Below are 12,888 nucleotides of genomic sequence, written 5' to 3'. Positions count from 1 at the left end.
CTGACTGATGCACCTAACCTACACATCCCTGAACACTACGGGCAATTTACCATGGCCAACTCAGCTAATCTGCGCGCCTTTGGACTGTGGGAGGAAACCGGAGCACCCAAAGGAAATCCACGCAGACACAGGGAGAATGTACAAACTCCACACACAGTTTTTCAAACGCTAGAATCGAACCCGGTCCCTGGCACCGTGAGGCAGTAGTGCTAACCACTGAGCCACCTGCTGATCATCACTCACTATACAATGATCAATATAATTTTCAAGTCCTCAAATATTGAAGCAGTTCTTCCTAACATACAACACAATTCAGGTTGAACTTATGAGTGATAAGAACCTTTTCACAGTAATGTCACATAATGACCACCGTCAACCAGTTGAATCACGGCTGCATAACTTCCAACAGCATAATGTTGCTGAATGCACAGCCATTAACTACCAGGGGCTCACCACTGACCACCAATTTAATTGGATGAGTCACATTACTATTATGGTTAGAAGGGCGAGTCAGAGGCTGGATATTCATTCATCTCATGGTTTCCTTGAACCTTTCCAAAGCTGAAAAGGCACAAATCATAGGTTTGGCTGAATACTTACTTGTTCCAACAACATTGAAGAGAATCTGTATGCTTTAATTGCACCCTGAATATTGCCTCAAGCAGTGGCCCCTGCCAAATAAGTGGCAGCAATTTATTCCATTTATAAAATTCATTGCTAGCAACTCGCTAGTGCTTTTCAACAGCCCCTTCCAAACCTGTGACCTCTTCTGTCTAGAATGATGACCATAGCAGAACACTAGTCCCTCCAAATCATGTACCATCCTGACCTTGAACAATATCACTTCTTTTATTGTCACTAGGTCAAAATTCTGGAACTTCTTTGCTGATGGGGTTGATAGTGTACTTTTACCAGTTAGACTGCAATGTCACCATGACCTTACGAACAGTAAGAGATGAGCTAGCGATGGCCACATCACACAAAACAATTTGAAGAAATGTAAACTTCTGATCAAGGTTCATTGGACTAGGAGGGCTCATAGAGAGGGTGTGAGGTCAAAATTGGATAGAAATGGATGATTTTAAATGTAAAGTTCTGTGAAATAGCTAGTGAGGGTAGGAAGATAGAAATGTCAGACTTGAGTAAGATTGGACATCAAAAGTAGAGCATTGGATGAGCAGAAATTTCCAAAGGGTACAGCATGGGAAGGTGACCAGAGGAATTGTGTCAGGCGGTGATAAATGTGTGGCTGGGAATTTGTGGTAAATTGGCTCAGATAGCGGTAGGGACAGAGGCAGAGGAAGAGGCAGGCACTGTTGCACAGATAAAAGCCAATGATCTTTATGAAGGGGAGATTGAAGTCGGGCGCTCAGTTTGGATGAAATGGGATGGCCAGCTCACTAATCGTGACTAGGAAGGTGAAAAAAGGAGTTGGCCAGGCTACCAAATTTGTGCTTGAAGCCAAAGACAATGGTTTTAGTCTTCCCAAAATATAGCTGGACGAAATAGCATCTGCACAATTGAGTTGGGAAGTAAAACCACTGTTCAGATAATTTGCACAAACTCAAATAGGTACGGTTGGAACTAAATAAGACAGCTCCATCGGAACTGCACATCACAGGAGAGATGTGAAAGGTGCAGGCAGCAATGCCAACAACCACATTAAACTGGGACGGTGGGGTCAAATGTTTAACATAGGACTGATTTAATTTTTATTCTATTGATTTTAATGGAATAAATATAGACCAGACTCTACGTTTTTGCTGTCCATGTAGGACCCTCGATCCTGAAGGAACACTGTCTCATTTTTTCACTGTATAAGTTGTATATGGTAGAAATGACAAATAAAAAGCTACTCTCTCTAAAGTAGACCAGTAAACTTCACTTCCAGTTAGCCATTCAAGTGTGAAGGTCACTATGACTCAGACTCCTCACCTTGTATTTTCAATTCTTTCGGGAGAAACTATTTTTGGCTTAAATGCAGAATTTGTGTTTCGGAATGCCAGAAAACGCACAAAATAAAGTGCAAGAATCAACCAAATTACTGGGACTGATGGTTTCTGGTCTTATTTTGCAGTTTTCTATACCATATCCAACCTCTCCAAACAAGAATTAATCTTGACCGCTAGTATCCTTATTAAATAATGTCTAAATTCACTGCTACTGTTGCTGAAGCAGCCTATGTATTTGTTTGAATTGGATTTTGAGAAATAAATATGATTAAATGGTAAACTGAGTTGTTTATACATTGACTCTCCATTTAAAATGGCTTTAAAGCTGTGTGGACTTTGTCTATTTTGTTTTTGGCTGTTGGTTGAGGATGTGTGTGAAATGGAATAAGAGGTCTGGTGAAACAAAATTGCAGTGAAGAATTTAATGGTGTATTGATGAACTTTTTTCAAAAAAATTAATGGTAATGGAAATGTAGGGGCCCAATACACTGGAACTTAATCCTGCTTTGCTCCTTGCACTGTGAGAATGACATTATGGAACAGAACAAATTGGCGAGAAATGTTAGATTGCCATCTCAAAGTTGAGAGAATAATTTGAGGTGGTGTCAAGTTGAAATTCAGTGAAGTTTGAGACTCCTCCCCATCAGCATGTTCAGGGATGTTAGTGCATGCCTCTGGAGAAGGTGGGATGTGAATCCCAGGCTCAGAGGTAGGTATACCACCACTGCACCACAAGGGAGGTGGAGTATAGATTAGATTACTTACAGTGTGGAAACAGGCCCTTCGGCCCAACAAGTCCACACCGACCCGCCGAAGCGCAACCCTCCCATACCCCTACACTTACCCCTTACCTAACACTACGGGCAATTTAGCATGGCCAATTCACCTGACCCGCACATCTTTGGACTGTGGGAGGAAACCGGAGCACCCGGAGGAAACCCACATAGACACAGGGAGAAGGTGCAAACTCCACCCAGTCAATCGCCTGAGTCGGGATAAAATACTAGGATAAAATTGTGCTTTATTAGGAGGAATGATTTTTAAAAATTCAGTGGTTTAACAACTATTTGGTGATGCTTTGTTAGTAGATAGGAGCTCTGCGCTGGTGGTCACTGTTGAAGAATTAATGATTTTATGACAACATTTTTGTAGATATTTGCTAAACAGTGTTTTCACGGGTGTTATTGCACACCTGTGGAGCAGGTGGGTCTTGAGCCCAAGCCTCTTGGTTCAGAGGTTAGGACACTACTGACGTGCTCCAAGAGCCCTATATTTCTCTTGACTTTCATTTCCAGAAGTGCTCTTTTACTCAACTGAACACAATCCATCACTAAATCACCCAGGGTATTGCTTCATCTATTAATGACCACCAGAACCTTGCATTTCTTAGTTTGTTGAGTGATATTCTACAGCTGATTGCCATATAAAATAAGCTAGTCTGAAAGTTGTTGATTTAAATTCAAGTTCTAACCATGGAAGAAGGAGCAAAGGAACCATTGAATTATTTCCACAATTTCTTACCAGGGTCACTTCTCGCATCTTTCTATTAGCAATTAATTTTCACAAGGTCCCATTTGCAATCTGCAAAGGTTTCACTATGGTGATTGAGCATCTTGAGATAGATGGATATATCTGACATTGTCTGACATTGCTACGAATCTAAATCGTAAATTTGAATTTCCCAGAAGGTTGTATTGGTTGCAAAACGTACAATCATACCAGATCATGAGTGTGTTTAGTTGATTCGGGAATGTTGTTCAGATTACATGTCGCAGCAGAATTGTCTAGATAACTCAGATTGTCTACTAACTTTATATCAACCTAAGGCAAATGTGTTTAGGACAGAGCTCAATTAGTGTTATTTTTGTTTGTAGCAACCTACTGTCTAATGGTGACATGAAGAATCTTGCTGTATTATCACAGGCATTCCTAAAAAGATTACTCTGGTATTTAACCCTTAGTAGGTCAATCAAGTTTCATGTATTTCAATGGTATCATCTAACTATTAGCATTTTTTGAGTGCTTCTGCCTATAATTTTAATGGAAAGTAATTATTACGAGCCGCTGTTGCTTATGTGGTGAATTGATGTATGGATCATAAACTTTCACCATGTTAACCCTGAGCTGCAGATTCTATTGTTTTAATTTAATGAGACACCCATTTGCTATGGCATTATTAGGAAAATGTTGGTAAATTATGTATGGTGCTGGATTAACAACCCAGCGTTTAAGAATTGAAATACAAACATGTCTAGTCTGAGAAAAAAATAGCTTTGAAAGCTCTGCAATAGTCAGCACACAACCCAATGATAGTCAATTCCGCTGTCCCTGGGGGTTACCTTGTAAAACATCACGAGGTGAATGTGTTATAATGTTTACAATGAGAATGAGTTGGATAGGATTCAAACATTTGACACAGCATATAGTGGAAGACAATAAAAACAACACTTTTAATACAATAAAGAAGTCCTATTGGAAAATGGTTTAATAAATAAAAAACACATTAAAATTGTCTCATTTACCCTTATAAAACTCATCAGTAAAACGCAGTGAACACCCAGACTATTAACCCAAAGACCCAGGTAATGTTTTGAGTCTCACCAGCACAGATAGTAGAATTTGAATTCAATTTCAAAAACTGGAATTAAGGTCTAATAATGGCCTTCAAACCATTGTAGATTGTTGGGGGAAAATCCCATCTGGTTCACTTAAATGTCCTTTAGGGAAGGAAATCTGCTATTGTTTCATGGTCTGGCCTACATGTGACTCCAGACCCACAGCAATGTGGTTGACTCTAACTGCCCTCTGGGTAATTAGGGTTAGTCTATCAATGATGCTCACATTCTGTGAGTGAATGCAAAAAATGATGCCAGTAATCAACATGGCAAATGACAACACTTGCAGTCCATAATATCTGGTCTAAGGAATTACAAGTTCAGTGCCTCATGGGCATAACCCTTATTTTAGTTATTTAAATTCAATTAGGTACCTTTTTGTTTCTTTAACATTTTCTCCAAGTGGTCATTAGTGTTTTTATTTCTGGTGACTGGAGACAGCAAACGTTGGATCCAGAATGTCAAAACGGTAAACGTGATATTTTTTGTGGGTTCAAGTAAATTCTGGAATGGTGGCGATGTATTGCTTTCTAAAAAAGGAGCTAGCCGCTTCCATCCAGTCCAGCCTACGGTGGCACAAATCCTAGTTTGCTGTTGATTTTCAAAGACTGTCTGAAGGAGCCTGCCTATTAAACAGTCCTGTTGTAAGTAATTGCAATGAAGGCCAAAAAGATAAGGAAGTGGCTGGGAAAATCTGTGTAGCTGCCTCACTTTGGGCACATCACCACTGACAGTATTACTTTCTCAGGGTGACGGAGGATTAGTAATAATTAGCGAAGATTGCTCATGTCTTGAGATGTTTGATGTCTCCATGTGACAAATTGGATTCAGTAAATGAAACCATAACTTCAGTAGAATTTGTCACTGAACTAGGTAAAATGGTCTCCACTCCAGGAAATGTTCATGGGGTGCTGCTTGAACAAATAGGCTCTTCAATTCTAATAGATTGAAACAAGTTCTCAAACTGACAACTACTTCTATGTTTCAGTTTTTTTTCCTGTAGAGTTTGTGTAAGACTTTATATAAGGGCTGTCTGTTATGGTATCTCTGTGGCATTTTCCATCTCTTTGTTAAAGTTTATTTGAAAGGCTTTCACTTTACTTTCATGGTATGCGATGTTTTCTTGTTCTGACATTAGTAACTTTTTGATTGCTTTGCTGATTTGTCTTTTATGTCCTTTCATTTATTTCCTGTTTTGTTCACTCCCCCCTCCCCCCCACCTGGCCTTGCTGTCTAAAAGGTGGGTAATCATCAGGAAGCCACTCCTGGCCAGAAGGATCACAAGTTGCTCACGGTAGGAGCAATTGCAATTAGTTCCCCTGGTAATGTTGTGTGGTATCTAGTCCAGTAATGTGGTCTTAGCTGTCCACCCTAAGTCACTTGGTGTAATTGTTCAAATTACGTGAATATTCCTTTCTGTTGCAAAAGTCTGAATGTAGAATATACTTGTGTGAAGTTTGTTGATTTATAGTAATTACTAAGAATGATAGTCTGTTAACTAACAGTGCAATTTCCAGTTGCATGGAATAAGCAGGGGTTGGGGACTGACACAGCATGAGTTAATGCCTTAATCAGTTCAAGAGCCCAGTTCCAAGTTGAATTGAACAGGGACTACTCTGCAGGTTAATAAATGCCACTGACCACCTTTTTCTGTCAAGTTTTCTATCATTAAATAGTATTTTTTAATTGAGAGTTAAGGGAAGGCTTATTAAAATTCATCGCTGCGACTATACAACTGAAACTAATTAATGCAAAAATTTGGTGTTTAAAGTATGATGGCATCATCAAATTATAAAGCAAAGAAAGTGACCATTTGGCCCACCATACCTCTTTGTTGGAGCTATTCAATTACTCCCACATGCCTGTTTCCTGTAAGTGTTTAGACAGGCTCTTGTGGTACAATGGTAATGTCCCTACTGCTGTAACAGGAGGCCTGGGTTCAAGTCCCACTGTGCCAAAGCTGTTTAATGAGGTCTCTGAACAGGCTGATTAGGTATTTATCTCCCTTCATGTATTTGTACAGTTCTCTTAAGTATTACTATTATGGCCATTCCCACCGGTCTTAAAGGTACAGGATTCTAGTTTGTAACAAATCACGAATCTTCAAGAGTAAAAAATGAGGTCTGCAGATGCTGGAGATCACAGCTGCAAATGTGTTGCTGGTCAAAGCACAGCAGGCCAGGCAGCATCTCAGGAATAGAGAATTCGACGTTTCGAGCATAAGCCCTTCATCAGGAATAAGAGAGAGAGAGCCAAGCAGGCTAAGATAAAAGGTAGGGAGGAGGGACTAGGGGGAGGGGCGATGGAGGTGGGATAGGTGGAAGGAGGTCAAGGTGAGGGTGATAAGCCAGAGTGGGGTGGGGGCGGAGAGGTCAGGAAGAGGATTGCAGGTTAGGAGGGCGGTGCTGAGTTGAGGGAACCGACTGAGACAAGGTGGGGGGAGGGGAAATGAGGAAACTGGAGAAATCTGAATTCATACCTTGTGGTTGGAGGGTTCCCAGGCGGAAGATGAGGCGCTCCTCCTCCAGCCGTCGTGTAGTTGTGTTCTGCCGGTGGAGGAGTCCAAGGACCTGCATGTCCTCGGTGGAGTGGGAGGGAGAGTTAAAGTGTTGAGCCACGGGGTGATTGGGTTGGTTGGTTCGGGTGGCCCGGAGGTGTTCTCTGAAGCGTTCCGCAAGTAAGCGGCCTGTCTCACCAATATAGAGGAGGCCACATCGGGTGCAGCGGATGTGGCCTCCTCTATATTGGTGAGACAGGCCGCTTACTTGCGGAACGCTTCAGAGAACACCTCCGGGCCGCCCGAACCAACCAACCCAATCACCCCATGGCTCAACACTTTAACTCTCCCTCCCACTCCACCAAGGACATGCAGGTCCTTGGACTCCTCCACCGGCAGAACACAACTACACGACGGCTGGAGGAGGAGCGCCTCATCTTCCGCCTGGGAACCCTCCAACCACAAGGTATGAATTCAGATTTCTCCAGTTTCCTCATTTCCCCTCCCCCCACCTTGTCTCAGTCGGTTCCCTCAACTCAGCACCGCCCTCCTAACCTGCAATCCTCTTCCTGACCTCTCCGCCCCCACCCCACTCCGGCCTATCACCCTCACCTTGACCTCCTTCCACCTATCCCACCTCCATCGCCCCTCCCCCTAGTCCCTCCTCCCTACCTTTTATCTTAGCCTGCTTGGCTCTCTCTCTCTTATTCCTGATGAAGGGCTTATGCTCGAAACGTCAAATTCTCTATTCCTGAGATGCTGCCTGGCCTGCTGTGCTTTGACCAGCAACACATTTGCAGCACGAATCTTCAAGAGACCATTTCTTCTGTCACTGAAATGAATTATCTATTCAATCAAAGTCATTTGTTACTTTGAGCATCATAATTGCCTCTTCTCCTCCTTTGCTGTAAGAAAAACGATGTCAGCTACTCCAGCCTTTACCCAGGACTGAAGTCCTTCATCCTTGGTGTAGTCCTAGTAAATCCCTTCTACATACTCTGAAAGGCCTTTGCAAAGTTTAACACTGAATTGAGCACAAGCTAAGGCCTACTGGGTGCATTTCTAGAAGTGTAACATAATTCCCTTTATATTGTACTCAGTGCTTTTATTTATAAAGACTTGTAATTTCTTTTATAACCTGTCTTCTAAATTTGTCCTGCCACTTTCAAACATTTGCGTGCTTACCTTTTCTAAAGTTCTATCATTTAACTTACATTGCCTTGTCCAATTCTTCACACCAAAATATATTACTTCACACTTCTCTGCTTCGTATTTAAATAGCCAAATGTTTACCCGTTTCAGCATTCCACTTTGAGAAAAACTATGTCCTACAGGCTAAAATCCAGGGCAGAGTAAAATATATTAGCGAGTATGGTATTCCTAACAGTGACCCTGAGTCACCTTTTTTTTATATTAAAATTTTAGCTCCTTTAATATTCCATTTATTCAGCCACCTTCCTTCCAAATATGTTGGTTTTGTAACATGGTGGTCAAACTATAGTTAGGAAAAGAATTGGGTGGCAGGTGAATTAGAAGCGAATGTCTATCACACACCCACCCACATACACAGTCATTGAAGCGTGCAAGCATGAGAAATTAATTGAGTTTTGTCACCACATTGAGTTCAGGATTCTCTTCAAAATAGTTCCCTTGACGGCACCTTAGCAAGCATTTTGTCCATTACCAAAAATCAAAATAGAGTAAGGAAAACAATGTCAAGTAAAGGTCTTGTGGATAACAACTTTCTGCAAAAATAATACCCTGCTTGCAAACTTTGGCCCTCCTTCTAACTTTACTATTTTCCCAATAGCTGATTGGTTTTAGGATCCTGTTAAGAATTAAAAACTGTTACCGAGTTGCAGTTATTAAGTGGAGTTGTGCTTTGCTCTGTTTTTCAAAATGTGTTTACCAGAGTAGTAAACAATTTTATGTCAGTGTTATAGAAAGATTAGTCATGAAGAAAATGAAAGCTGTTACAAACATAGGAGCAGGAGTCGGCCATTCAGCTCTTGAGCGTGCTCTACCTTTCAATATAATCATGGATCATACGTTCATAGAGTGCTGCTGCTTGATCTATATCAGCCTGTAAATGAATATTAAGCCAAAGGAAGCAGATTGTCTTATATAATAGTTGATTGAAGTGCTCAGCTATCTCCTTTGATCAGCTGAATTCCAACACAGATTACACTTGTTTAGAGTGTGCTTGCTGCACTAACAATACATACAAACTGTCCTGATGTGGAGGTGCCGGTGTTGGACTGGGGTGTGCAAAGTTAAAAATCACACAACACCAGGTTATAGTCCAACAGGTTTAATTGGAAGCACACTAGCTTTCGGAGCGACGCTCCTTCATCAGGTGATAGCGTCGCTCCGAAAGCTAGTGTGCTTCCAATTAAACCTGTTGGACTATAACCTGGTGTTGTGTGATTTTTAACTCCATACAAACTGTGTAATTGCTTAACTACAGTAAGAGCCATCTCCGTGCCTGGAAATTATTTTTGAAGGTGCATGGTGGTGTTTTTGTTAGACCTTTGAAATTTGATATAAACCTGTATACAGGGAGTTGAAATTAACTTTTATTAAGTATATTTCTTTTATGGATTTTGTAATTTGATTGATGTGCTACTTCTCAGGATACAGGAGTGGTGCTGATTTATCTTTGCTATTTTGCTAAGTAGAATTTAGTTAATTCTAAGTAGAATTTGCTGAGTAGAAGTGGTGCTGATTTATCTTTGCAATTTTACAGCCCAAGCCACGTCTTCAGCGAGGTGGGAGCTCAGCTTCTCTGCACAACACTCTCATGAGGAACAGCATCTTTCAGCTAATGATCAACACTCTGGATCCACTTGCTGAAGGTAACCCCCTGCACTTGGATGTGAAAGTTTACACTTGCAATTGTATGTATCCGATCAGGAACCTTTACAAATGAGTTTGCTTTGATTTACTATACTGCATGGTTTAAGCATTCAATCTTCAGTCTATCACAACATAACATGAAGCTATCTTTCCTTTTACTGAAATAAAGCAAACTCTTGCATGCACTGCATACTAAATACTGCTAAGCCTTTCCTTCCCCCAAAATTGCCATTGGAAGGAAATTGCTGGGGATTCTTGAGAGTCCGCTGAGAGTGAAGTTTGCCTTGCGCAGTAGAACACAATGGACGTAGCAAAGAAGCAGGACTTTTTTGGAATTTTCCTGCTATTGACATAAATGGGATGAAGTGGAAAATAGGCTATTTATAATGCAAGTAGCAGAAATAAACATTAATTTCTTCTGCATAGGAATTGGTTTTCTTGTGACTGAATTGTCCAAGAAAAAAAAATCAAGTTTGAAAACTTCTCCCAGACACATTGACCCTAATGAAGAAGAAGTGGCTCAGTGGTTAGCACTGCTGCCTTTCAGTGCCATGGACCCGGGTGGTTGATTCTACCCTCTGTCAACTGTCTGTGTGGAGTTCGCACATTCTCCCCATGTCTCTGTGGGTTTCCTCTTACAGTCCAAAGATGTACAGGTTAGGTGGATTGGCCATGCTAAATAACTTATGGTGTCCAGGGATGTGCAGGCTAGGTGGGTTAGCCATGAGAAATGCAGTGTTACAGGGATAGAGTGGAGGTGTGGGGGCAGTGGGGGGGATAATAAGGGGGGAAGCGGGTGGGGTCTGGGTGGGATGTTCTTTGGAGTGTTGGTGTGAACTGGATGGGCTAAATGGCCTGCTTCCACACTGCAGGGATTCTATGATTTTGTGAGTACTCCAGGGAGTCACTTGTATTTATTTTGCACTGGTCAGTTCAAATGTACTGGAAGACTGATGTTACATTGATTCAGATCCTCATTATAAAACTTTATTTACAAAGCCCACACTTCTAACACCAGCTCATTAGCTATAGGTTTGATTTATCTATGTAATTGTGTTATTTTCATTTTGAATTATTAAATACCAGAACTGAGCAATAGATCAGCAAAATAAGCACGTCATGTCTTTTCCAGGTGCTGTCTCTTTCTTTATGCCTTGTACAGATATCTGTAATTGAGATTTGCAAAAAGCACTGGGATGTGTCTTTCCACAAGTGTTACATGAAACATTTCTTTGGAAGAGCTCTGGTGGTAATTGTGCTTTTTATAGTCCAGGGAAAAGAAATGGTGGTGAAGGGCAAAATAATTTGTTTTGTTCATTTGCTCTCCCTGGTCACTTATACCCTGTCTAACATATAATAACCTCAGCTGTCATTGTACCAGTCCTCATTGATCCAAGAGCAAAAAAAAAATACAGAGCTGCAAGGAAATCAGAAATTGTAGGAAAATCTCAGCAGATCTGTCTGTGTCTGTGGAGAGAAAGCAGCATTCATGTTTCAGATCTACTCTATATGTGACTGATCCAAATCTATCCATGTCCTGCCATGACTATTAATGCTAACACTAATATTAATCACACGCAATATTGAAGCTGTGTCTAAAATGCTATGGGTTTTTCAGAACCAAGGAAAATACATATTCTGAGCCATTGCAACATTTATACTGTCCATACCAGGTATCTTCCATTTCAGAAATAAGACTGCCCAACTATTGACAAATTGTGAATAATGTTGTGCCATTAGCTGAAGCCCTTGTGGAAATGAATTTGCATGGATAAATTAATTTCACTTAGGTTCACAAGGATTAATGAACAGCGATGATCAGAGAGGCAGGATGAAACATAACTTTCAGTACTTAAAAGTTTTAAATAACCGTATCTACCCAAACTAACTCTGTTTCCTAAAGTTCTTAATTGAGTTTGGGAAAGTCCGTATATTATAAGAACAATGTGAGAGGTGACCAGGCCATGTATCAAATAGTTTAATCTGGATTAAAAACTCACATGACATTGATTTTTTTCTGTGCAGCCAAACCTGAAAAGTTATGGTGATAACAGTTTCTTTTTGAGTTTTTTTTAAGGAAAAGACTAAATTCTTCACACATTTTGATGCAGACTTTCTTAGCTGGTGGACAATATGCAGAAATAATTTGGGAAAACTTGTTCATCTTATGAGTTGATATATTTTTGAGCGACAATTGTGTCGCGTTAACTAAATGCACAGTTTTGATTAGGTGGCTCAATTCACACCCCTCTCTCATAAAAAGTAAAATTGGCTGAGGTGCATATATGTGACTGATCCAAATCTATCCATGTCCTGCCATGACTATTAATGCTAACACTAATATTAATCACACGCAATATTGAAGCTGTGTCTAAAATGCCATGAGTTTTCAAGAAAATACAATAAAGAACAAAGAAAATTTACAGCCCAGGAACAGACCCTTTGGCCCTCCAAGCCTGAGCCGATCAAAATATAATGTCTAAACCTGTTGGTCAATTTCTAAGCATCTGTATCCCTCTACTCCCCACCTACTCATGCATTTATCCAGATGCATCTTAAATGAATCTACCGTGCCTGCCTCTACCACCTCTGCTAGCAACGTTTCCAAACGCCCACCACCCTCTGTGTGAAGTACTTGCCACATGTATCCCCCTTAAACTTTCCACCTTTCATCTTGAAAGCGTGATCTCTCCTTATTGAATCCTTCACCCTGGGAAAAAACTTGTCTCTATCCACCCTAATAGGAGCTTATATTCTGGGAAATGACAAGGGTGATTTTTTTAAAAAAATGTATCCCCAGTATACGTTTTGCAAGATAAAAATGAAAAATTGCCAAAAATGCTTAACATTTGTGGATGAAAGGTTAAAGATCTGAAATGTTAACTGTTTCTGCCTCCACCGAGTTCACCCTGATCACTTGAGCATTTCAGATCTTTAACTGAGTGCTGTATTCAGTTTTATTTTACTT

The 12,888-nt window shown here is 40.7% G+C and overlaps 1 protein-coding gene across 1 annotated transcript in view; it reads left to right on the top strand.

Moving 5' to 3' along the window:
• slc24a2 (solute carrier family 24 member 2) overlaps nt 1–12,888 on the top strand; it is a 290,313-nt gene that overhangs the window by 203,159 nt on the left and 74,266 nt on the right. Inside the window, exon 2 of the mRNA XM_060841993.1 lies at nt 9,811–9,919. Within this exon, the coding sequence (XP_060697976.1) occupies nt 9,811–9,919 (109 nt within the window). The remainder of the gene's footprint in view (nt 1–9,810; nt 9,920–12,888) is intronic.

The sequence above is a fragment of the Hemiscyllium ocellatum genome, chromosome 2, assembly GCF_020745735.1.
Source record: "Hemiscyllium ocellatum isolate sHemOce1 chromosome 2, sHemOce1.pat.X.cur, whole genome shotgun sequence".
Classification (NCBI taxonomy): Eukaryota; Metazoa; Chordata; class Chondrichthyes; order Orectolobiformes; family Hemiscylliidae; genus Hemiscyllium; species Hemiscyllium ocellatum.
This window is presented reverse-complemented; position numbering and strand designations above follow the sequence as displayed.